The sequence below is a fragment of the Gorilla gorilla genome, chromosome 15 (genome assembly GCF_029281585.2).
Source record: "Gorilla gorilla gorilla isolate KB3781 chromosome 15, NHGRI_mGorGor1-v2.1_pri, whole genome shotgun sequence".
NCBI classification, from domain to species: domain Eukaryota; kingdom Metazoa; phylum Chordata; class Mammalia; order Primates; family Hominidae; genus Gorilla; species Gorilla gorilla.
Genome location: NC_073239.2, coordinates 108129341 through 108156130, shown reverse-complemented (window position 1 = coordinate 108156130; position 26790 = coordinate 108129341). Strand labels below are relative to the sequence as shown.

The 26790-nt window shown below is 48.4% G+C and overlaps 1 protein-coding gene across 9 annotated transcripts in view; it reads right to left on the bottom strand.

Moving 5' to 3' along the window:
- DGLUCY (D-glutamate cyclase) overlaps window positions 1–26790 on the bottom strand; it is a 164550-nt gene that overhangs the window by 17975 nt on the left and 119785 nt on the right. For 7 of the 9 annotated variants that reach the window (XM_063698120.1, XM_063698117.1, XM_063698116.1 and 4 more), the window contains 5 exons: window positions 24050–24253; window positions 16215–16475; window positions 8918–9017; window positions 5786–5934; window positions 834–995 (listed from right to left, as the gene is read on the bottom strand). In XM_063698120.1, the coding sequence (XP_063554190.1) occupies window positions 834–995; window positions 5786–5934; window positions 8918–9017; window positions 16215–16475; window positions 24050–24253 (876 nt within the window). The remainder of the gene's footprint in view (window positions 1–833; window positions 996–5785; window positions 5935–8917; window positions 9018–16214; window positions 16476–24049; window positions 24254–26790) is intronic. The other 2 variants (XR_010130815.1, XM_055361220.2) reach the window with 1 other exon arrangement.

Below are 26790 nucleotides of genomic sequence, written 5' to 3'. Positions count from 1 at the left end.
CGAGGGGATTTTTTTCTAATATTCATTGTGAGAACTTGGTTGAACACCCAGAGGCAAAACTCACAAGAGCACGAGGGCCCCCAGACCACTGGGTCGCCTGGAGTTTTAAACTCTCATACTTGCCCATACTGAGCCTCCAGCCATTTCTCAATTACGAATCAGGTTTTCCCACCCTGGCACTGGTTCCCACGAGGTTCCATTCCTCTCCAGGCTATGATCGTGAAGTGGGAGAGAGCCTTTTTCAGGGATCTCCCGATTTTCTTGAAATGTGTGGTGAGGTCAAAGGAGGAGGCCACACCTAGACGGACCTGGACACAGGAAAGGTGGGTCCTGCGGGAGAGGAGCAACAGTGGGGAGGCACAGGGCAGCCCAAGGCAGAAGTAGGTGAAAGGAAAGGTGGAAAGCTTCTCGCAGCCTCCAAACACTTACCAGATAGTTTTCTTACTGTTCATGCAGATAAAAGCACAGATCACTCTCTTCAGAAAAGCCTTCCTGACCACTGATCTGAAGGGGTCCTCCCATCACCCTCTCTCAGCGACCTGTACTATCACCCCCAAAGCTCTTATTACTCTTTAGAATCATCTGATGTGTTTATTTGTCAGGGCTCATTCTCTATCTCCCAGTCCTAGAATGGGAGCTCTGTGGAGCAGGGTCATTGCAGCTATAACCCCAGTGCTCAGAACACTGCCTGGCACACTGTAAATGTTTGTTGAATGACTGAATGAAAGGTCAGAGGCTGAGCACCACCTCCCCTCCCTGCCCTGGTGCCCTATGGACTGACTGCAGAGAAGAAGAGCTTCTGGCCTGGTCAGGCTCCAAGCCAGGTTGCTCACCCTGGGTAGCCGGCCGGACTGGGCGGCCATCCGAGTGCTCACCAGCAATGACGGCAAAGTCAGCCTCCACGTCGCAGGCGATGACATCCCCGTGCCGTATGTGCCTCCTCACAGCCTCCTTGACTTTACCCATCCCAAGCTCGTTGCCTCCATCACCGACTCCTGAAGGGAGGGGGAGCTGAGTTAGTGCACAGGACCAGGGCAAAATGGGGGAGGCCTGAAGCAAGGCAGCCCTACATGTGCTTGTTGCCTTTGGGAGGGCAAAAAGGTTGGCTCTGGATATATTTTCAGACAACCAGGAGTTGTGGTACTTCCCCTTAGGCCTTCTAGAAACTTCTTTAGTTAAAAATGAGTCCACGTCTGGAACACACTACAGTGTGGGCATGTCCCCTTTTGGGTCACATTCTCCAGCAAAGATGGAGCACGTTCTATGCTCTTGGTGCCAGGCCCATGGGAGATGTGGGTATGGTGACACTCAGGACCTCCCTTCCAGTGGCTCCCGCTCACTGAGCCCCCTGGGGGATCTGGTGCAAAGTCAGTTCTAGAACTTACTTTAAAGGCTTCTGCTGAAAGAATGTGAAATGTATGTGTTTTAGTTCATTTTAATCTATACCAGAGGGGTACCTGGTTAACATGTGAAATATCCTAATCAGGAATACACACTCCAAGTGTGGTTAGTAAGCATTTGAAAGAGGCTATATAGTCTTGAGGCCCATCTGATAGTCTGCATCAGAGAATTTGTTAATTAGTGTAATAAATGAATGCCAGAATAAATACATATTAAAATGATTTAATTCATTGGTGAAATGAATGGTGTTCAAGATAGGTGGATTGGCTAAAAATAACTAGCAGATACCTCTACCCTTGTATGGATAAGATTTAAAAATCTAGTCTGGGTGCAGTGGCTCATGCCTGTAATCCCAGCACTTTGGGAGGCCAAGGCAGGGAGATCACTTGAGATCAGGAGTTCGAGACCAGTCTGGCCAATACGGCAAAACCTTGCCTCTACTAAAAATACAAAAACTACCCAGACGTGGTGGCACATGCCTGTAGTCCCAGCTACTGTGGAGGCTGAGCCAGGAGAATCACTTGAAACTGAGAGGCAGAGGTTATAGGGAGCTGAGATCACACCACTGCACTCCAGACTGGGCGACAGAGCAAGACTCCATCTCAAAAAAAAAAAAAAAAAACCACAAAAAAAAAACCTATCAAGCCCTGAAGCATGTACCCTTTGAGGTGGTGCTGTAGATCTGGGGGACACAGCTCCTGTGTCCAGGTATTTATGGAGGAGTCTGTAAACTAGATGTTCAGCTGAATCCACCTCTAGAAGAGGGTTACAGCTGTCTCAATAACCTTTCATGCAATGCACCTGTCTGAGTCTCTCAAGGCCAGAGGGCTGGACTCTCCAAGCCTATGGAACAGGTACATCATTGTTTTTGTGTCTGCTTCTATAAAGGCTTGGAAGATGTGGAAGAATTCTGTCAGAGGCTAGTGTTCTTTGTGGGATCTAGAGCTGATCCATCTCAAACATCAGGGAGTGAATTTGGCCAAAAGAATGACACAATTGTGAAGGACCAAACACCTTAGATTTATATCCTGATGGTTTTTCTCAGAACACTTCTCTAGATCTATGACAGCCCACTGAATGAGGAGAATAACACCCACCATGTAACACTGGTATCTGGTCTATAGCTGTCTCTTTTTAGCATCTTATGAATTCCATCTCTTTTGGGCTTCACATCCATCCTGTCATGGGTATCGTGATCCTCACTGTATAGAGCTGGCAATCCCTGATGGGGGCAGTACCTGGGCAGTCAGTGGAAGGTGGAGACTTAAACCCAGGTGACTTGATTCTCAGTTGAGCACTATGCCCATGACATGGCAGTTGCCCATGGAACCTGAGTAACAGGGGTTTTGAGGGAGAAGAGAAAAAGGAAAATTCAGGAGGTAGCCTTGCTGGGCAGGAGGGTCTGGGGCGGCGGGGGCCACAGGAGGAGACTGGGCTCCTGAGGCCGTGAGAAGGGCCCAAGGGTCTACAAAGGGGGCGGTTTGAAGCCATGAATGGCCAGCTCCACCTACCTCCTCTGGGATCTCAGGGTCGTCACAGCACAGATGGGGGTCCCATTGCGGGCGCGGGAGGATGGGATTGCTCTAGCAGCTCCCTCAGACCCTGTTTGCCCCTGTAGCCACAGAGATCTCTTTCTTCTCCACTCTGAGAACCCCTCCCCCACAGGCTGAGGTCCTCTGCCTGCCCAGCCGGAGGGACAGGAAGCTGGAAGCCAACCGCACTGTGTGCACCACACCCACAGCCTCTTCTGGGAAAGGCCAGGGCGATTTGCAGAAACGTTCTAATCAGCCCAGAAGGCTCTCACTGTCTCATCAAAACCTCAAAAGCCAAAGGAGACTAATGAGTCTGGGAAACACTTGGAAACATGGAATGACAAACAAGTCTTCATTACCCCAGGGCCTGAGACCCACCCAGAGGGAAGAAAGGTTCTCCTTGGGGCTTACGCTAAGCCTTCCCGCAATTCATAAAGGCATGATTCCCTGATAAAGGGCTGGGGCCCCAGGAGTCTGCAGTCTACTCCTAATGCTACCAGCAACATTAATTAGCTGGGCGATCTGGGAAAACCTCCTGGGACTCACCTTACCTGCCTCACAGGGTTTTCACAGAGGCTTAAACACTACAATGAATGTGAAGCCTCTGGAAAAGTACAAAGTTTTGTGCAAACACAAATTATCACATTATTATTATTATTATTATTATTATTATTATTATTATTATTTTTGAGACAGAGTCTTGCTCTTGTCGCCCAGGCTGGAGTGCAGTGGTGCGATCTTGGCTCACTGTAACTTCCACCTCCTGGGTTCAAGCAATTCTCCTGCCTCAGCCTCCTGAGGAGCTGGACTCACAGGTGCCCACCACCATGCCTGGTTAATTTTTTAATATATTTAATAGAGACGGGGTTGTGCCATGTTGGCCAGGCTGGTCTGGAACTCCTGAGCTCAGGTGATCCACCTGCCTCGGCCTCCCAAAGTGCTGGAATTACAGGCGTGAGCCACCACGCCCAGACCATATTATTATATTATTAACGACTGAAGGCCAGGCTCAGTGGCTCATGCCTGTAATTGAAACAGTTGGGGAGGCTGAGGTGGGAAGATAGCTTGAGCTCAGGAGTTCGAGACCAGGCTGAGCAATATAGTGAGACCTCATCTCTACCAAAAAAATGTTTAAAAGTTAGCCAAGCGGCCGGGCATGGTGGCTCACACCTGTAATCCCAGCACTTTGGAAGGCCGAGGCAGGCGGATCACGAGGTCAAGAAATCGAGACCATCCTGGCCAACATAGTGAAACCTCATGTCTACTAAAAATACAAAAATTAGCTGGGCGTGGTGGCATGCGCCTATAGTCCTAGCTACTCGGGAAGCTGAGGCAGGGGAATCGCTTAAACCTGGGAGGCGGAGGTTGCAGTGAGCCGAGATTGCGCCACTGCATTCGAGACTGGTAACAGAGTGAGACTCCATCTCAAAAAAAAAAAAAAAAAAAAAAAAAAAGTTACCTGTCAGGCCTCTGAGCCCAAGCTAAGCCATCATATCCCCTGTGACCTGCACGTATACATCCAGATGGGCTGAAGCAACTGAAGATCCACAAAAGAAGTGAAAATGCCAGTTCCTGCCTTAACTGATGACATTCCACCATAGTGATTTGTTCCTGCCCTACCCTAACTGATCAATTGACTTTGTGACAATACACCCTCCCCGCCCATGCAATAATGTACTTTGTGATATTCCCCTGCCCTTGTGAATGTACTTTGTACGATACACCCTCCCCACCCTTGAGAAGGTACTTTGTAATATCCTCCCCCGCCCTGAAGAAGGTACTTTGTAATATTCTCCGCACCCTTGAGAATGTACTTTGTCAGATCCACCCCCTGCCCGCAAAAAATTGCTCCTAACTCCACCACCTATCCCAAACCTATAAGAACTAATGATAATCCCATGACCCTTCGCTGACTCCTTTTTCGGACTCAGTCCGCCTGCACCCAGGTGAAATAAACAGCCCTGTTGCTCACACAAAGCCTGTTTGTGGACTCTCTTCACATAGACGCACGTGACATTACCCAAGCATGGTAGCACACCCTATAGTCCCAGCTACTCGGGAGGCTGAGATGGGAGGATTGCTTGAGCCCAGGAGGTGGAGGTTGCAGTGAGCTGAGATTGTACCACTGCACTCCAGCCTGGGCAACAGAGTGAGACTCTGTCTCAAAAAAAAATTGAAATATTAATCATATATTAGATAATTTTTAAATTAACATGCTTCACAAAATAATATATGGTACATTCTGTCCTATATGACCAAAATAATATGCCATGCCTCAATTTTACTATTGATATTACTTTAATATTAGTTTTATTACTTTAGAGTCAGGCAAATAGAATATGCTTTCCCTCCCTTGCTTGAGGGAATGTTGGATTTCTAAATGGCAGTGTCATTAGTGTCTATACCAACCGTAATGAACAAAGACTGTCTTTGCAGTGGAAAATGATGGTCCCCACATAACTCCTTCTGGTTGTGTGTTCAATAGTCCATAAAAACACACTTAGGCTGAGCACGGTGGCTCATGCCTGTAATCCTAGCACTTTGGGAGGCTGAGGCGGGTAGATCACTTGACGTCAGGAGTTCCAGACCAGCCTGGCCAACATGGTGAAACCTCGTCTCTACCAAACATACAAAAATTAGCCAGGCGTGGTGGTGCATGCCTGTAATTCCAGCTACTTGGGAGGCTGAGGGAGAAGGATCGCTCAAACCCAGGAGGCAGAGGTTGCAGTGAGCCAAGATCGTGCCACTGCACTCCAGCCTGGGTGACAGAGCAAGACTCCATAACAACAACAACAACAAAAGACACTTCATGGGGCCACGTTCTTGGTGCATCCCCAGTACTCCATACTTACCAGTTGATGAGATTCCAGGAATCTTCTTCGCAGCAAGAAAAAGATCGTCAATGGGGTCAACCAAGTGCTTGATGTTCATCTTCCTTGCATTGTAGTAATTGCCATCGGCAGCCCTTCCGGCACGCTCTATGGCCACCAGGTGGTCAAATCTGCCGGGAAGCAAAGGTCAGAGGGTCCTTATGGAGAGGTGGCTGCTTTGCTGGGTCATGCCTTCTTGTGTTTGTGCGAAAGACGCTTCTCTTTTTCTTTGATTCCTTCATTCCTGCAGAACTTGGTGGCACGTCTACTCTGGGCCAGGACCTGTGCTGGAGGCTAGCCTATTAAATCGGTTTAAGATATAGCATTGGGGCTGGGCATGGTGGTTCATGCCTATAATCCCAGCACTTTGGGAGGCCGAAGCAGGTGGATCACTTGAGGTCAGGAGTTCGAGAACAGCCTGGGCCAACATGGTGAAACCTCATCTCTACTAAAAAATTAGCTGGGCATGGTGGTGGGTGCTTGTAGTCCCAGCTACTCGGGAGGCTGATGCAGGAGAATCACTTGAACCCAGGAGGCAGAGGTTGCAGTGAGCTGAGATCGAACCACTGCACTCCAGCCTGGGCGACAGAGTAAGACTCTGTCTTGAAAAAAAAAAAAAAAATCCAGCATTGGAATCCTCAGCAATTTCTTTAGTAGGGTCAGAGGCTATAAAAGCAGGAGGCCAATGGTCAGGATTGCTATGGGGATGGGAACATTGCTGGTGCCCACTCAGATCCCCTTTGTCCAGCAGGGATAGCCAGGCTGAGAGGCTGAGAGTATTGGCTGCTATTGGCCTGCTGCTGGCCCCTTCCAGGATCTTGTTCAGTTTACAGACACAAAACAGAAGGAAAAGGGCTCAAAATACAAAAGGAGTGAGTCTAACACAAAGATAAACTTCTTTAGATAGAAACAGAGAAATAAGGGGCACAGATGGCATAGTGGTCAGAATGTGGGCTGTGGCAGCAGATCATCTGGGTTCTGATTCCAGGTCCTCCTGCCATGGGCCTTGGGCAAATTGCTTAACCTCCCTAACCTTCATTTTCTGCATCTGCAGGGTGACATGACCACAGTGTGTACCTCACACAGTGTTCAAAGGGAAAAATGAGAAAATGCACAGGAGGCGCTTGTCATGAAGCCCTGAACCTACTCAGTGCTCAGTCAGTGTTGGTTACAGTGATTATTGTTGCTATGATTACTAGCAGGACTACTGTTTTGACAATCCAACATGCAGGCTGGGCGCCGTGGCTCATACCTGTAATCCTAGCTATTTGGGAGGCCGAGGCAGGCAGATCACTTGAGCCCAGGAGTTTGAGACCAGCCTGGGCAACATGGTGAAACCTTGTCTCTACTAAAAATACAGAAATTAGCCAGGTATGGTGGCGGGTGCCTGTAATCCCAGCTTCTTGGGAGGCTGAGGCACGAGAATCACTTGAACCCGGGAGGCAGAAGCTGCAGTGAGCCAAGATTGTGCCACTGCACTATAGACTGGACAACAGAGCAAGATTCTGTCTCAAAAAAAAGAACATGCATATTGTACTTTTACATCTCTCTCAATCCTTCCAAGACAGTGTTTTTCAAAAATCTCAACTCTGCTATAAAAAATAGTATGGCCATTCCTCAAAAAATTAAAAATAGAACATACCATATGATCCAGCAATTTCACTTCTATGTGTATGTCCAGGAGACGTGAAAGACTCAAGGAGTTATTTGTCCACCCATGCTCATAGCAGCAGTATTCAGCATAGCCAAGAGCAGGAAGCAATCCCAGTGCCCACTGACGGATGAATGCAAAAACATAATGTGGTCTATACACACAAGGGAATGTTATTCAGCCTTAAAAAGGCAGGACATTCTGGCACATGCTGTGACATGAATGAACATTGAGGACATTATGCTAAGTGAAATAAGCAGTCACAAAAGGACAAATATTGGATGATTCCACTTACACAAGGTGCCTTGAATAGTCAAACTCATAAAGACAGAAAGTAGAATTGTGGTTGCCAGAGGCTGGGTTGAGGAGGAGATGGAGAATTATCTTTGAATGGAGCACAGACTTTCAGTTTTGCAAGATGAAAAGAGGTCTGCAGATGGATGGTGATGATGGCTGTACAGCAATGTGAGTGTAGTTTTACGCCACTGAAGTGTAAGCTTAAACAATAGTTCAGAGAGGCCAGGTACAGTGGCTCACACCTGTAATCCCGCACTTTGGGAGGCTGAGACAGGTGGATCACCTGAGGTCAGGAGTTCAAGACCAGCCTGGCCAACATGGCGAAACCCCGCCATGTATTTTGTATTTGTAAAAATACAAAAATTAGCGGCCAGGCGCGGTGGCTCATGCCTGTAATCCTGGCACTTTGGGAGGCCGAGGTGGGTGGATTACTTGAGGTCAGGAGTTTCAGACCAGCCTGGCCAACATGGTGAAACCCCATCTCTACTAAAAATAGAAAAATTAGCCGGGTGTGATGGTGCGTGCCTGTAATCCCAGCTACTTGGGAGGCTGAGGCAGGAGAATCACTGGCACCTGGGAGGCGGAGGCTGTAGTGAGCAGAGATCGCACCACTGCACCCCAGCCTAGGCAACAGATAAATACTCCATCCCCACCTCCTAAAAGAAAAAAAGTTTGACCATAACACACAGTAAGAAATACACACACCTGCACGTACACAGTCTTATGAGGGAGTACTTGCCATTACTATACAAGATATACAATGATGCTGTATTTCTATTTTATTTTCCAAAGGTGCTGGATACCCTAACTGAAATGATTTCACTATTCTCTAACATGTCATGACCCACAGTTTGAGATTGAGAAACTTTTTTTTTTTTTTTTTTTTTTTTTTTTTTAGTGCTATGTCTCCCTTCTATCAGGAAGATATGCTGTCTCTCTCTGCTGCCCAGGGACCTGTTACTTCCAGAGATGCTCTGTGAGGCCCCCAGGATACCTTGAAACCCTCCAGCCTCATTTGTTAGTCTGGTCCATGAGAACCCATCTTCCTTGGCTCATGGCTTCACTCCCTCTGAAGGGCTTGGGTGTGCAGACACTTTGTTGGCTAAGCGAAGAGCATATGGGCGTTTCCACCATCCGCCACTTAAACTGGGATGCGACATACGTACCTAGGTGTCTGCGGGTCCCCATCTTTGCACAGGAATGCCTGAGCAGCTTCCACTGATCCACCTTGGTAAGTTAATATCGGGATCTGAGTCTTCAGAACACCTTGAAAATAAAGGCAAGCAGGGCACACATCAGCTCTAGTGTTGGCTTTTGGAAATTCACGTTGGCTTTTCAAAAGCTTCTTTGAAGGGTATCATTACTGTTGTTGAACAACATCTATCTGTAGAACATGTTAGGTAAGCCGAGGCCATGACACAGAGGATATTTAAGTTTACTTTTGGTCCTGGGTAAACTCTAGGGTTGACGGGGGTGGAGGGCAGAATCGGGCTAACACAGCCTGACAAATACGCTGCATGTAAGATGCCCATAATACCACGGGAACAGCGGCCTGTTCTGGCCCACTGCCATCACGAGGGCTGAGCATACATTTATGTGCCCTCGGTGACAGTGCGCCAGCCACTCTGATTTAATTTTTACAACAATTCCATGTGATAAAAACCATCATGGGCTGGGCACGGGTGCCTCATGCCTGTAATTCCAGCACTTTGGGAGGCCGAGGTGGGCGGATCACGAGGTCAGGAGATTGAGACCATCCCGGCTAACATGGTGAAACCCTGTCTCCACTAAAAATACAAAAAATTAGCCCGGCGTGGTGGCACGCGCTTATAGTTCCAGCTACTCGGGAGGCTGAGGCAGGAGAATTGCTTGAACCTGGGAGGCAGAGGTTGCAGTGAGCTGAGATCACGCCACTGCACTCCAGCCTGGGCAACAGAGTGAGAATGCATCTCAAAAAAAAAAAAAAAAAAAAACCCAAAAAACCATCATTATTGCCATTTTAAAGATGAGGAAAACCGAGGCTCAGAGATGCCAAACAACTTGGGCAAGGCCATGTATATATGTCAGTTTCATGGCTCCAATTCTCACCCCAAATTCTCACCCACTCCCTACCTCCCTGCATACCTTCAGGGAAGGTCAAGAACAACTGAAGGAAATTCCCAGAGTCTGTGCCTTGGGATACTTACTTATATTGGAGCGATTTCCAAAAGTGAATCAAAGTGAATTTGATTCTTAAAAATAGGACCTTTTCTAATGACAAAAAGAACACGTATTATTGTAGAATATGTGGGAAATACACAAAAATCCCAAAATAAGATAAAATGAACTTGGTTTTCATTAACCGATCTATCTCACAGCAGGTTGGGGTAGAATCCCAGCATAGTCACTGGCCAAAGATAAAGTCTTCACACAGAGCTTAAGATGGCAGGGAGCCAGGAGCAGGGTGTCTTGGACCCACTGTTATGGTCTAGCTGGTCCTGCAGGAGCTCCCAGACTGCTCTGTAGCCCAGGATGGCTGCCAAGGTAGCCTTGGAGGAGCTTCAGCCAGCTCCTCAATCTCCATCATCAGCCCCTCACACCCCTCACGTAGAGCCAGCCCAAGGAGGCACCGCACCCATGTTAAAACTGCATGCTTGTACTGCAAATGCAGCTTCCAGACAGCGGCTCCCACCCTCAGCTACTCCGCCATGCTGCTGCCCCTGAGCTCTTTGGGAGCTGCCACTGCCACCCCAGTGGGTCAATGGTGCAAGTTGGCGTGAGGAACAAGAATCATTGTCAGAAATCTTAAAGAATCCCTCACTGGCCGGGCACGTGGCTCACACCTGTAATCTCAGCACTCTGGGAGTCTGAGGCGGGCGGATCACGAGGTCAGGATATTGAGATCATCCTGGCCAATGTGGTGAAACCCTGTCTCTACTAAAAATAGAAAAATTAGCTGGGTGTGGTGGCGGGCGCCTGTAATCCCAGCTACTCAGGAGGCTGAGGCAGGAGAATCACTTGAACCCGGGAGTCGGAGGTTGCAGTGAGCCAAGATCGCGCCACTGCACTCCAGCCTGGCGACAAGGCAAAACTCTGTCTCAAAAAAAAAAAAAGGATCCCTCACTGTGGTTCCTTCCCCATCCCCCCTCCCTAACCTCAGCCCACTTCTAAGTGGGGAAGGCAAGTAGCTGTTAGTCATTGTGATGCTCACAGAACACATTCTACATGTGGAGCCTTAAGCTGGCAATTTGGGGTTGGGGGACAGTCACAACAAAGGGGAATGACCCAGCCCTTCCCTGTGCTGTGAGGGGCAGCCTGCCAATCTGGAAAGGGGGCTGAACTTAGAGCCAAAGAGCCCTCGGTGGGAACGTCACATCATTCCCTTGCTATGTGACCTTGGGCAAGCTATGTCAGCCATTGGTTACCTCCTCTACAAAATGGGGTAACACCCACCTCCCAGGACTACCGTGACAGGGCAATGACATGCTGTGTGCTAACTACCTGGCTGGCCGTCGTGCACACGGTCAGTGCTAAGTAAAGGATGTTTCTTTCTTACTGCCTCAAAATTGGATCAAGGATATAGGATACTAGTAAAAAGTACCAGGGAGTCCAGGGGGGCAGGGAACATAATGTATCCCAAAGTGGGGAACACACGAGAAAGGACACAGGAGAATCCCCAAAAAGGAGGGTCTGGGCAAGATGAGGTTCCCACTTCTGAGCCATGAAGAAAGAGCTATAGTCCGTCTATGCTCAAGACAGGAAAGAAATGACAATGCCTAGTCAGCGTTAAAACTCTTTTTTTTTTTTTTTTTCTAAGATGGAATATCACTCTGTCACCCAGGCTGGAGTGCAGTGGTACAATTTCAGCTCAGGGCAACCTCCACTTCCCAGGTTCAAGCGGTTCTCCTGCCTCAGCCTCCCTAGTAGCTAGGACTACAGGCGCGTGCCACCACACGCAGCTAATTTTTGTATTTTTTGGTAGAGACGGGGTTTCACCATGTTGGCCAGGCTGGTCTCAAATTCCTGAGCTCAGGTGATCTGCCTGCCTTGGCCTTCCAAAGTGCTGGGATTACAGGGGTGAGCCACTGCACTCAGCCTCTTTAAAACTTTTGCTAGGCTTTGGTTATTAAAAACGGAGCTGAAATAGTTTTCATTAAAAGGCCAAATTGCTTTTACTTTCTTCATCCAAATGCAATGTAAGTTCTGTAAAATCCAATATAGCAAATTCTACCCTCTGAGCTCCCATGAGGACAAGAGACAAGACCCAGCTCTGAGTGGAGTCTGGCAGGCGTCTCCAAGCCAGGCTGTCAGGTGAGCAGAGAGGGCAGAGTGACTTCTGGGAAGGGGGCAGCTGAAAATACCCAGCAACACCGTTGTCAGATGGAAATGAGGTTGGCCTGTGAGTGGTGCTCTACGCTGTCGGCAGCCCTTCCTCCCGAGGCCTTTCTCTGCCCTACGGAAACACGGCCCCTTGCCTTTCCTCTGGCCTCAGCGCCGCTCCTTCTCGTCTCCCTCGCTGGCTGTTCTGCCCTTCTCCTCATCCTCTTAACACAGGGAGATCCAGGACGCAATCCTGGGTCCTTTGCTCTGCCTCCATTTATTTCCACAGTGCTCTCACCCAGTAGTTTGACTTGAGAGCCCACCAACACGCCAACAGCCTCCCAATTTCTCCTCGCCCACGCTGCTCTCCTGAACTCTTTATATATCACTAACTGCCTCCTTGACTTCTCCACTGTGTGTCTAATAGACGCACCTCATACCTAACAGGGTCAAACCTGCATTCTTTTAAAAATTATGGTAAAATACGTGCAACACAAAATTTACCATTTTAGCCTTTTTATTTATTTATTTTGAGACACAGTTTTACTCTGTCCCCCAGGCTGGAGTGCATTGGTGCGATCTCGGCTAACTGCAACCTCCACTTCCCGGGTTCAAGCGATTCTTGTGTCTCAGCCTTCCAGGTAGCTGGGATTACAGGCGTGCACCAGCCACCACGCCTGGCTAATTTTTGTATTTTTAGTAGAAATGGGGTTTTGTTGGCCGGGCGCGGTGGCTCACGCCTGTAATCCTAGCACTTTGGGAGGCCGAGGCAGGCAGATCATGAGGTCAGGAAATCGAGACCATCCTGGCTAACACAGTGAAACCCCGTCTCTACTAAAAATACAAAAAAATTAGCTGGGTGTGGTGGTGGGCGCCTGTAGTCCCAGCTACTCGGGAGGCTGAGGCAGGAGAATGGAGAATGGCGTGAACCCGGGAGGCGGAGCTTGCAGTGAACTGAGATCGCACCACTGCACTCCAGCCTGGGCGACAGAGTGAGACTCTGTCTCAAAAAAAAAAAAAAAAAGAAGAAATGGGGTTTTGTTATGAGACACACAGGTACTGGTGGAAACAGGGTTTTGGACAGGCTGGTCTTGAACTCCTGACCTCAAGCGATCTGCCTGTCTCGGTCTCCCAAAGCGCTGGGATTACAGGCGTGAGTCACTGTGCCCGGTCTGTTTTAGCCATTTTCAAGTGTATGGTTCAGTAGCATAAAGTATTTCACATTGTTGTGCAACCATCACCCCCATTCATCTCCAGAACTTTCTCATCATCCCAAACTGAACCCCTGTACCTATAAACAACTCCCCATTCCCCTCTCCTCCCAGCCACTGGCAACCACCATTCTACTTTCTGCTCTATGAGTTTGCCTACTCTAGGCATGTCATATGCGTGGAGTCATAAAATATGATTGGCTTAATCCACTTCTCAAGATGTCCTCGAGGGTCATCCATGTTGTAGCATGTGTCAGAACTTCCTGCCTTTTTAAGGCTGAGTAATAATTATATACCACATTTTGTTTATCTATTCATCCACTGATGGGCACTTGGTTTGGTTCCACCTCGTGACTGTCGCAAATAAAGTGCTATGAGCATTAGGGAACAAATACCTCTGGAGTCCCTGCTTTCCTTTTTCTGGGGTATATGCCTGGAAGTGGAATTGCTAGACCATATGGTATTTGCTGTTTTTAATTGTTTGAGCCACTGCCATCTGTTTTTCATAGCATCTGCACCATTTTACAATCCTTCCATCAGGGCGCAAATGTCAAACCTGGACTCTTGATTTACCCCTAAACCTGCCAGTCTTCCCCATCTCAGTTCACGGCAACTCCATCCTTTCAGTTACCAGGCCGAAAACCTTAGAGCAAGCCCTGATCCTTCTCCTCACACCCACACCCAATCCATCTGGAAATCATGTTGACTGTACCTGCAAAATAGATACAGCATCTGGCTACTTCTCACAATACCCCCTGCCCTCTGTATCTGTACTTTTTGTCTCTTTGGGCTTCTTTGAAACCAGAACTTGAGACTTGGGTGCAGATGGTCTCTTGGGAGATGGTGCCATGAAGCATGTGGGAGGGAACAGGGAGAATGAGGCTGGGAAGGAGGGAACGTACACCTTCAAGGTTGCTGCTCTAGGGAGTGGGGCCTCAGTTCCACCAGGACCTATGTGACTCCAAAAGACAGGGGACTGTCCAAAAGACAGTCACTGTGCCCGGCCTGTTTTAGCCATTTTCAAGTGTATAGTTCAGTAGCATAAAGTATTTCACATTGTTGTGCAACCATCACCCCCATTCATCTCCAGAACTTTCTCATCATCCCAAACTGAACCCCTGTACCTATAAACAACTCCCCATTCCCCTCTCCTCCCAGCCACTGGCAACCACCATTCTACTTTCTGCCCTGTGAGTTTGCCTACTCTAGGCATGTCATATGCGTGGAGTCATACAATATGACTGGCTTAATCCACTTCTCAAGATGTCCTCGAGGGTCATCCATGTTGTAGCATGTGCCACTTACACCTCAGGTCCTGTCCCCCAGGGGTTGAGGGTGCCCTGAAGCCATCAGCCAGTGATTCCACATGGCTTTGGAGAGGCCCTGCAGGGCCCTAGCTTGTGGCAGGGTCCAATCGGGTCAGTGTGACTCAGAACATCCACCGCAGTGGCAGCTGAAATCAGAAGTGCCGCTGAAGGGATGTGCCATGAGGCACCCCCACTCCAAACCGTCCTCCTCTCCCACCTTCCATAACTCACCAGTCTCCCGTTTCCACCCTTGTCTCTGCACCCCAGTGATTGCTTACAACCCACATAGAACATGGCTGTCCCTGACTCAGAGAAATCCCAGGCTCCCCATCTCACCCAGAACAAAAGCCCAGCTGCCCACAGGGTCCTGCGAGGCCCTGTCCCATCTCCCTGTTACCTCTCTGTCCCTCGTCCCACTTCTCTTTTCCTCATTCACTCCAGGCCAGTCAGCCAGCATGTCATCCTTTCTTAAACCCACTGGGCCCCCACTCCACCTAATGACCTCTGCCCCAGCCACTGCCACAGTCCAGGATGCCCCTCCCTCAGCCAGCCCAAGCCTCACGCCCTCATCATCAATCTGAATTCTGGACTCAAAGGCCACCTCCTCCAGGAGGTCTTCCTGGCCATTCTGTGTAAAGTGACAGCTGCCCCCCACTGCTGCCACCGCCCAGCCCCTCACTCTCCAGTCTCCTCATCCTGGTCCATTTTCCCCATGGCATCATCACTCGAACACACTGTGCATTCATCTTACAAGTTGTTTCTTGTCTGTCACACTCCACTGGAAGATACTCTCCGTGGGGGCAGGACTGTTGTCAGTTTTGCTCACGGGCGGATCTCAAGAACCTAACAGAGTGCCTGGCACATACTCGAGCTCAACACACATTTGTTGCATGAAGTGGATTCTACATGTACAGACACAGGCTTTTGGAAACTTCTGACATAATGGGTGCTTTAGGGTATGGCTTACTGAGTTTAAAGCCCTTTTTGAATGCTAAAAGGAAAAAACATACCTCTGAAGAATGCATTTTGAGGGACACAGAGCGATCGGTAGCGGGAGGCAGGTGAGATTCACCAGGCTTCCAGCTCATGCCTGATAACACTTCCTGCAGGATGGAGGTGAGGTGAGCAGCGGTTGTTCACACTGAGCCCGAGGCTGATCTGGCTACACGGATAGTGGAATTACAGCCTCGCGTCTCCAACTCCTACAGCAATAACACCCACCTGGGTGCTCCAGGTGCAGCCCTGCCCATCATGACCAGGTGGGACTGCTGTCTGAGCCTTTCAGCCACTTCATACTCCACTACTCTCCCCAGCTCTGGTGGTCCAGGGCTGCCCCGGATTGCTAAGAATACTCGGCAGGTCATTCCCCACACTGCAAAGGGACAGCAGCAGGTGTGCAGGAAGGATCCCATGCTTTGGAGCCTGGTGGACCCAAGTTCAAATTCCAGCTCACCATTTCCACCTGGGAAAATCCCCTGGACCTCTCAGAGCCTCAGTCTCTTCGTCTATGAAATCAAGCTATGCAGCTTACAACGGAGTTGTTCTGAGCTGGAAGGAGAATGCTCTGTACTGCAGATGCTGATTCCCTCCAGCCTCCGTTCACAAAGCCCGTTTGGGGAAAGGACCAAGCCCATCTCACTGCTTACCTTGCTCAACAGCATCTTCAACAATCTTCTGGTGCAAGTTCCAGGCTCTCTGGTCAACGATTATGGCGACCTCCTTCTCCAAGGCCTGCAGGAAGGCGACCAGAGCAACAGCTCCTGGTGGGCCATCTGTCTCTTCTGGAGGCTCATGATTGAAATGTGTGGGGAACCCAGTGGTGATGAGCACTGAGCGGGCATGGGACAGCGAGAGAGAGGCCTTCAGCAGCTCATCTTTACAGAGCAGGTGCCCAATCCCCCGGTTCCCTGAAATGACAAAAATAGAATGTAAAAGTAACTATATTTTTAAAATTATTTTTATGTATGTATTTATTTATTTATGATAGGGTTTTGCTCTGTCATCCAGGCTGGAAGGCAGTGGCGTGATCACAGCTCACTGCAGCCTCAAACTCCTGGGCTCACGTGATCCTCCCGCCTCACCCTCCTGAATAACCGGGCTACAGGCACGCGCCACCACAGCCCGCTAATTTTTTTTGGCATTTTTAAAAAAGACAGGACCTTGCTATGTTGCCCAGGTTGGTCTCAAACTCATGGGCTCAAGCAATCTTCCCACCTTGGCCTCCCAAAGTGCTGGGATTACAGGCGTGAGCCACCACACCCAGCCAAAAGTGATTATTTTTAAAGTAGAAACTTTACAGTAAGAGTAGTTTGGGTTTTTAGTTCATTCGCTTTGTTTTTTTGAGGGCTGTGGCAGAGACTGCAAATTGCTTGCCACAGTGTACTCTACCCCCGCCCCCTGACCCCAGCAGTGAAGGAGAGAGGGGTAAATGGCTGAGGAGCCTCCCTTCAGTCTGGTGTGGCCGCGAGATTGGGTTCTCTGTACTGGATCGTGATGGAAGTGACGCATGCCACCTCTGGGCCTGGCATGCACCTCCAACACACACCTCCAAGCTCGTTCCCTTTTCCTGGCAGCTGGAGTATTGACAGCCAGAACCTCCTGGGGGTCACAGGATGTAACGGCAGACCTGCAGGGTCCCTGAGCGACTGAGTGGAGCAGATCCTCTTCTGCTGACCCAGGACACTCACCCTGGAAGACCCACCCTGGCCTGCTGTGTGAGAGAGGAACACACTTCTGCTGTATTTGAGCAAAGCCTCCCGGGGCTTCTAGGTTACAGCACTCTAGCAAACCCTAACTAATACAGGGAAAATATAAGAGGGAAGGGAAATGGTACAGACAGTACCATTAGTTGGGGATTCCCTCAAAGAAGACCCTGACACAAGGACCTGGGCACAAGTATTTCAGTGGGAGGTGATCCCAGGAAATGCAAGTGAGAAATGGGGAAAGCGGAAAAAAAAAACAGTAAAGGATTGTGAGTGAGCAAGTTAACTTCAAAGGCAATTGGGGCTCAGCACAGCTTGAGATTCTCTAAGAAACTGTGGGGTCCTCGGAGGACAGGGAGACTGGGCATTTACCCACCTGCCTATTAGGGCGTTGAGTCCTCTGCACTACCAGGCTGTGCCTGCTGTGATGAGGGAGACTCTGGAGGGACAGAGGGCATCCTCAGATGGAGCAGAGACCCGAGCCTATGGTAAGAGGCTGTCGTGCTGGAAGCCGCCCACAATTCTATGCAGGTGAACCCAGGCAGCCCAGAGGATATGAGTGGGGAAGCTGCGGTGTGTGCTACAGATGCCCACCAGTGGCCACCAAGCCAGGCAGCCGCCCTCATGAGGTCCCATTGTGCCTTTGTCTACATCCAGGTCACCTCAGAGCAAAACAGTGCACGCGAAGGCAGTGTGTGGGACACAGAACTTCTACTCTGGCGGTGGCTGAAATCAGCAGTGGACTGAAGGGACGTGAGAGGACGCTGGCTTATAGTTGAGGTGCCTGGAGAATATGAAAGACATGGGGTTGGCTGGGCGCGGTGGCTCACGCCTGTAATCCCAGCACTTTGGGAGCCTGAGTGGGCGGATCACGAGGTCAGGAGTTCAAGACCAGCCTGGCCAACATAGTGAAACCTCGTCTCTACTAAAAATACAAAAATTAGCCAGGCAAGGTGGTGGGCACCTGTAATCCCAGCTACTCGGGAGGCTGAGGCAGGAGAATCGCTTCAACTCAGGAGGTGGAGGTTGCAGTGAGCCGAGAACGCACCACTGCACTCCAGCCTGGGTGACAGAGCAAGACTCTGTCTCAGAAAAAAAAAAAAAAAGAAGAAGAAGAAGAAGACATGAAGACATGGGGTTTGGATTTCTGTTATGGAGGAACAGTTCCTGATTTAGGACCGGGAAACTTGCATTCCAGTCCAGATGCTGGCATATCGTAGCTGTGTGACCTTGGTCTCATCCCTTGACCTCTCTGAGCCTCAGTTTTCCCACATGGAGAATGGGAGGTAGTCCAGGTGCAGGAGGGTCACAGGGACATGGCCCATCACATAGTGTGCTGGGAGGAGTGGACACTGGAGCAGTGCTGTCTGGAGGGTAATTTCTGTCTTAGATTTGTGCATTCCACTGGAGCCAGCGAGTCACTTCTCGTGCCCACTGTTCCTAACAAAGTCATCATGGGCATGTTCACAAACTTAGTCATAAGGATGTTCATCACAGCACTGTTTATGGTATTAAATAACAGCATATTAATAAAATAGTGGAACGTTTGTAAAATGAAATTTTAGGTCAGGCACAGTGACTCACATCTGTAATCCCAGCACTTTGGGCGGCTGAGGCAGATGGATCACCTGATTCATCACCTGATCCATGGTCAGGAGCTCGAGACCAGCCTGGCCAACATGGTGAAACCCCGTCTCTAATAAAAATACAAAAATTAGCCAGGCATGGTGGTGTGCACCTGTAATCCCAGTTACTCAGAAGGCTGAGGCAGGAGAATCACTTGAACTTGGGAGGTGGAGGCTGCAGTGAGCTGAGATCGCACCACTGCACTCCAGCCTGGGTGACAGAGCAAGACTCTGTCTCAAAAAAAGGGGGGGCGAGGAGAAGAATAACAACATTTTTAAATAAAAAAATTGGGATGTAACCTACTTCCTAGGGCATGGTGAGCACCAAAGGGAGAAGAGGAGAGTGAGAACTTGGTCAACTGTAAATTGGTAAATACATTTATGATGATTTTATCATCAGTGCAAAAATCATTACTATAAACCCTATATCCCTTCATATTCCCCAGGCACCTCAAATGCAAGCCAACATCCTCTCAAAAATGACTGAGTGGGTCTATTATTATGCCCAGTGAGTAATGCTCAAGATGCTGTTATGAATCTTCTATCTGCTTATTTAATATAGTGGGGATCAAAAGCATCTGTTGTTCTTGAGGATTAAAGATGGTCCTTAACAGATGACATCAATGCATCCAACAGTTGTAAATCTGCCTCCCCCAGCCTCATCCTTCAAGCTTTGTCTTGCAGTCTGCACAGCATTGATGGGTGGTGTTTGTGGCTGACCTCTTAGCTTGTTTTATTAAGCAATGGGTGCACCACATCTGCAATAAATTTACTTCCCAATTACTTTTTTTTTTAATCTGAGCTAATGGTAGAGTTAATAATTCATCTTCCCTCATGACTCTGTGCTAAATGGAGAGCCATCAGCTTGGGTAAGAATGTTTGTGAAGGAGAAGGTATGGCAGAAATTTTAAAAAATATACCCACCCAGAGCAGCAGGAGCGGTGGCTCATGCCTGTAATCTCAACACTCTGGGAGACTGAGGAGGGAGGATTGTCTGAACCCAGGGGTTCAAGACCAGCCTGGGCAACACAGGGAGACCCCATCTCTACAAAAAAAAATTAAAAATTAGCCCAGCCTGGTGGTGCGCACCTGTAGTGCCAGGTACTCGGGAGGCTGAGGTGGGAGGGTACCTTGAGCCCTGGAGAGTGAGGCTGCAGTGATCTATGATTGCATCACTGTACTCCAGCCTGGAGGACAGAACAAGAACCTGTCTCAAAAAAAAAAAAAAAAAAAAAAAAAAAAATCCGGCTGGGCACGGTGGCTCACACCTGTAATCCCAGCACTTTGGGAGGCCGAGGTGGGCAGATTGCATGAGACGAGGAGTTCGAGACAAGCCTGGCCAACATGGCGAAACCCCAGCTCTACTAAAATTACAAAATTTAGCCAGACATGGTGGCACATGCCTGTAATCCCAGCTACGTTGAGAGGCTGAGGCACGAGAACTGCTTGAACCCAGGAGGTGGCGGTTGCAATGAGCCAAGATCACACCACTGCACTCCAGCCTGGGCAACAGAGTAAGACTGTGTCTCAAAAGAAAAAAAAAATCCACCCAGGGGATCAACTATGTAAGATACTTTATGTATACACAGTCATGAGCATAACCTATGAGGTGTAGCTGTGGTGGGTTTATATCCTTAATTTACTATAGGATTATATGTGAAGGAAACCACATTCTCTACAGAATGAACTAATGAATGAACAACCTAACAGAAGACAAACAGGCAAAGAGCTATGTCCACTGGTTCAGCAAGAAATTTAGTTACTACAGATGCCCCTGTCATTGGAAGACAACTTTTGCTCCTAGGTCCAGGGGAGAGAATCAGACATTTCCTTCCTTCCCTCCCTCCCTCCCTCCCTTCCTTCCTTCCTTCCAGAATCAGACTCCCTCCCTCCCTCCCTCCCCGCCCCTCTTCCTTCCTTCCTTCCTTTCCTTCCTTCCTTCCTTCCTTCCTTCCTTCCTTCCTTCCTTCCTTCCTTCCTTCCTTCCTTCCTTCCTTTCCTTTCCTTTCCTTTCCTTTCCTTTCTTTCTTTCTTTCACAGGGTATTGCTCTACTGCCCAGGCTGGAGTGCAGTGATACAATCATGGCTCACTGCAGCTTCAACTTCCTGAACTCAAGCGATCTGCACACCTCAGCCTCACCAGTAGCTGGGACCACAGGCGTGTGACACCACCACACCTAGCTAATTTTTATTATTATTGTTTTTTCTAGAGATAGGATCTCTCTACATTGCCCAGGCTGGTCTTGAACTCCTGACCTCAAGTGATCCTCCCACGTCGGCCTCCCAAGAATAGGTATTTCTAGGGCTGGTCTGCACTGTCAGATTCGTGACAGGGCTGGCCAGCAGGGGAAGGTCCCAGCCTGTCTGTTTTGGGGTTCTGCCCAGCTGCCGTAGGCTTTAAACTGGTGCTGGAATCAGTCCTGTCTGGGCCCTCGGAGTCTGGCCCAGATTGCTGACCGCTGCTTTGCAGGCTGGCCTCACCCCTCAGCTCTCCACGGAGGTCGGCCACCATTGATGCAGGTAGCTACCTGGAACTTCCCACTGGCTCACCTGACTCTGGGGAATGAGAGTCAGGTGGGCTGGTGGGGAGGCCACATATGCCTTCTCCTCTCCAGTCATTCCAGGTGCCAAGGGCGGTTTGTACCCCAGGTTTAGGAGCACGGCCCATGAGAAGGTCCAGAAGAGGGACTGGGGTGTGAACCAAGAGTTGCTAGAGCACTCTTTCAACTGCCCAGGCAAGACCGTGACTTACCGTTTCCACTGAGATTCTAATTTAGCTGACATTTATAAATCATAGGCTTGAAGTCAGCAGACATGGGTTTGAGTTCTGCCCTGACCACCTACTAGGTATGTGGACTTTGGAAAGTCTTTGCACCTTATCTGCCTCAGTTTCCTCACCTGTTAAATGAAGTTAATCATAGCTGCCTCCACGTAGAGTCATTGGGAGAATTTAATAAGATGAAACGCATAAATGCTTGCAGCCTGTTGCCTGGCACAGTACAACTTGGTAGGTGACATCATTTTCCTTATTATGCATCACAACCCAGAGAGGCAGGCATAATTGTCATCACTCCTATTACGCTGATGAGGAAACTGAGGTATGCTCTACACCGTAATTCTCTCATGAGTGTTTGCCAACAAAGGGATTTACCACACACAATGGCGGGTGAAACTGCAGTCCCTGCTGGCCACCTGGGATTAGAAATTCAGCCCTTAAATGAAGACATAGCAGGAAGTTAAAAGCCCCTCAACCAGCTTTTAGCAAACCTCTTTCTAACTGGAATCAGCAGGGCTGGACATGGTGGCTCATGCCTGTAATCCCAGCACTTTGGGAGGCTGAGGTGGGCAGACTACTTGAGCTCAGGAGTTTGAGACCAGCCTGGGTAATATGGCAAAACCCCGTCTCTACTAAAAATACAACAACAAATTAGCCAGGTATGGTGGTAATGGCCTGTAGTTTCAGCTACTCAGGAGGCTGAGGTGGGAGGATTGCTTGAGCCTAGGAGGTGGAGGTTACAGTGAGCCAAGATCACATCACTGCACTCCAGCCTCGGCAACAGAGTGAGATCTTGTCTCAAAAAATAAAATAAAATAAAATAAAATAAAATAAAATAAAATAAAATAAAATAAAATAAAATAAAATAACTAATTGGAATCAGCAGGTCCCCTAGGGGATTCCACCAGCCCTCTCCCATGTACAGAAGGCCAGTGGCTCCAAAGCCACAGAAGAGCTATCCTTCCCCTGAGATGCGTTATACAATATACAAGTTGACTGCAAACTGTTGTGAGGCTGTGGCTGTAGGGTCCTGCCCCACTGGGATCCCCGGAGAAGTAATCCCACCCCATCACTATCCCTGCTATCCAGTATACAACTAATCTATTCCATGCCCAACCCCAGGGCAATGGCACAAAAGGGGGAGATTAGGGACATCACTAAATCCATAGAGGACAGGCTGGGTGGCTTATGCCTGTAGTCCCAGCACTTTGGGAGGCCGAGGCGGGAAAATCACTTGAGCCCAGGAGTTCAAGACCAACCTGGGCAACATAGTGAGACACCACGCCCCCATCTCTAAATAATAATAATAAACTACATAAATAACTTTTTTTTAACGGTGGCAGTTACCTACCTAGAAACCATTCTCTCTTTTTTTCTTACTACCTAACCCCATCTGCTTCTGGCTGGCAACATGCCCAGCAAATAAACTCAACGAACTTCCTCACGTTTAGTGTTAAAGTTTAGAACAACAAGAAAAAGCCAAAAATGACTGGACATGGTGGTTTACACCTGCAATCCCAGCACTTCGGGAGGCCGAGATGGGTGGATTACCTGAGGTCAGGAGTTCGAGACCAGCCTGGCCAACATGGTGAAACCTCGACTCTACTAAAAATACAAAAATTAGCTGGGTGGGGTGGCACGTGCCTGTAGTCCTAGCTACTCAGGAGGCTGAGGCAGGAGAATCACTTGAACCCGGGAGAGGGAGGTTGCAGTGAATTGAGATTGCACCACCACACTCCAGCCTGGGCGACAGAGCGAGACTCCATCTCAAAAAAAAAAAAGAAAGAAAGAAAAAGCCATAAAGAAGAAAGCAAGGCTGGGCACGGTGGCTCACGCCTGTAAACCCAGCACTTTGGGAGGCCAAGCTGGGCGGATCACGAGGTCAGCAGTTTCAGACCAGCCTGGCCAACATGGTGAAATCCTGTCTCTGCTAAAAATACAAAAATTAGCCAGGTGTGGTGAAGCGTGCCTGTAATCCCAGCTACTCAGGAGGCTGAGACAGGAGAATCACTTGAGCCAAGATCACGCCATTGCTCCAGCCTGGGCAATAGAGTAAGACTCTGTCTCAAAAAAAAAAAAAGAAAAAAAAGAAAGAAAAGAAAAGAAAAGAAAGAAAGAGAAAGAAAGAAAGAAAAAGAAAGTAAGCAAAAATCACTCATAATAGCACTACCTAGAGACCATCAATGTCAGTATCTTGGTGTATTTAATTCTAGTCTTTTTGAGATTTATATGCAGTATCAACATTTAAAAAATCATCCTGTGGATACATTTTGCATCCCACCTTTTTCACTGAAAATTACATCAGTGGTGATTTTCTCCAGGTGCAAATGTGTTGTTTCCTACCTGGGTCTATGCCGAGCAAATGTGTTGTTTCTTACCTGGGTCTATGCCGATCATAGACTCTAGTTCTCTGATCTTCTGAGAAGCGGAGACTGACGCGATGCTGTAGTGCAGAGGATCTTGGGAAATGTGATGGACCTCTGGAATTCTCTCTGGGGTGAGACAACCAGGTGGAGCCTTTGCATCCTTCAGGTCAGTCATAACTGTGCAGCCTGGGATGCTGGCAAAAGCCAGTGGGGTCTCTGAAACACACAGCAGGAGGGTCTGAGCCCAGCCACTTCATCAAGTCCAGCCTACCCTCATCTAGCCCACTGTTGATAGGCAAGATGGCACCTGGCCATCAACTCAGCCTAAGCACTCCCTATACCACCTGCTGGCACCAAGGTCAGAATAAGCTGGTTTATAGCTACATCAAGTTCCATTTAAACAGTTGCCTCTAATCTCTAGGAAAGTAAAGATGAGTTGAATATGGGTTGAAAAGAAGTGAGATACAGCCACAGCTATAGCTAGAGCTCTAGGCGAGTCCATCAATTTAACCCATGGATATCAGGAAGTGTTTACTGGATTCTTAAAACTCATGAAGCCATCTTGCTTTGCTTTCCAGCAAATGTTAGGTTTGGAACCCTCTGTGAGCATCATTTCTATTTTTCCTTATGGCATCGTTTCTATTTTTCCTTATGGCACTTACATTTTGCTTTGATTTATGTTAATTTTATTCTTTAAAGACTCTCCTTTGTTAGATTTCAGGCAATGTGAAACACTCTAGCATAGTTATTAAGAACTGGTTTTAGCATTGTGAATATACTGGAATTTGAGATGTGACTTTATTGACTTTATTCTTTTTTTTTTTTTTTTGAGACGGAGTCTTGTTGTGTCACCCAGGCTGGAGTGCAGTCGTACGATCTCGGCTCACTGCAACCTCCGCTTCCTGGGTTCAAGCGACTCTCCTGCCTTAGCCTCCTGAGTAGCTGGGATTACAGGCACCCGCCACCACGCCTGGCTAATTTTAGTATTTTTAGTAGAGACAGGGTTTTACCATGTTATCCAGGCTGGTCTCAAACTCCTGACCTCAGGTGATCTGCCCATCTTGACCTCCCAAAGTGCTGGGATTACAGGCGTGAGCCACCACGCCCAGCCTGACTTTATTCTTTAAACCTGTTTCTTTGACTGTAAAGTAATGATAATGCCTCATATGGCTATCGTCAGAACAAAACTGGAAAACGTACATAAAAGTGTTTAGCAGGCAGGGCGCAGTGGCTCACGGCTGTAATCCCAACACTTTGGGAGGCCAAGGAGGGTGGATCACCTGAGGTCAGGAGTTCAAGACCAACCTGGGCAACATAGTGAAACCCTGTCTCTATTAAAAATACAAAAATTAGCCCAGCTTGGTGGTGCGCCTGTAATCCCAGCTACTTGGGAGGCTGAGGTGGGAGAATTGCTTGAACCTGGGAGGCAGAGGCTGCAGTGAGCTGAGATCACGTCACTGCACTCCAGCCTAGGCAACAGAGCAAGACCTCATCTCAGAAAAAAAAAAAAAAAAAAGTGTTTAGCATACTCATGTGGTTTAAAAATGTAAAAAACAAAAATAAATTTTTAAAAAAGTGTTCAGCAAAGTGCTTGTTTCAGAGTAAGCCCTCGATGGTTTGCATAATTGAACAAGCATATATTTTTTTTTTTTGGAGATGGAACCTTGCTCTGTCGCCCAGGTTGGAGTGCAGTGGTGCGATCTCGGCTCACTGCAACCTCTGCCTCCCAGGTTCAAGCAATTCTCCTGTCTCAGCCTCCTGAGTAGCTGGGATTATAGGCGTGCACCACTACACCCAGCTAATTTTTATATTTTTAGTAGAGACAGGGTTTTGCCATGTTGGGTAGGCTGGCTCGAACTCCTGACCTCAGGTGATCCTCCTGTCTCAGCCTCCCAGAGTGCTGGGATTACAGGCGTGAGCCACCGCACCCAGCCTCATCTATATATATTTTTAAAGAGATAAGGCCTTGCTCTGTTGCCCAGGCTGGAGTACAGTGGCGCAACACAGCTCACTGCGGCCTCAAACTCCTGGGCTCAAGCAATCCTCCTGCCTCAGCCTACCACAGTGCTGGGATTACAGGCATGAGCCACGGAGCCTGGCCTGAACCACGTAGTATCTTACTCATTCTTAGTTTCTTATGCCTAGCTCATTAAGTGCTTAATACCATACTATTTACCTCTTCTGCCTTCCTCAGTGTCATTACTATCCTTGAGTACTCATCTCTACTCAGCTGTATGCTCCTGGAGAAGAGCGACCATTGCTCATTCATCTGAGGATCCCACAGAGGGCCTTGCGCATAACAGGTGTTCAACAAATGCAGATGTGAATTGAGTAAATAAATCTTGGATTTCACAGAAACAATAAAGTTTCTTTTTTTTTTCGAGACAGAGTCTCGCTCTATCACCCAGGCTGGAGTGCAGTGGTGCAATCTCAGCTCGCTGCAACCTCCGCCTCCGGGGTTCAAGCAATTCTCAGCCTCCCAAGTAGCTGGGATTATAGGTGTGTGCCATCACGCCTGGCTAATTTTTGTATTTTTAGTAGAGACGGGGTTTTACCATGTTGGCAGAGCTGGTCTTGAACTCCTGACCTCAAGTGATCCGACCACCTCAGCCTCCCAAAGTGCTGGGATTACAGGCGTAAGCCACCACACTTGGCTTAAAGTTTCATATTTAATAGAAAGCCAGAGTCAGCCAGCACTTCAAAATAAAAATCTAATAGATACATAACTTTTAGATTTGATGTGTAAGGGGAAG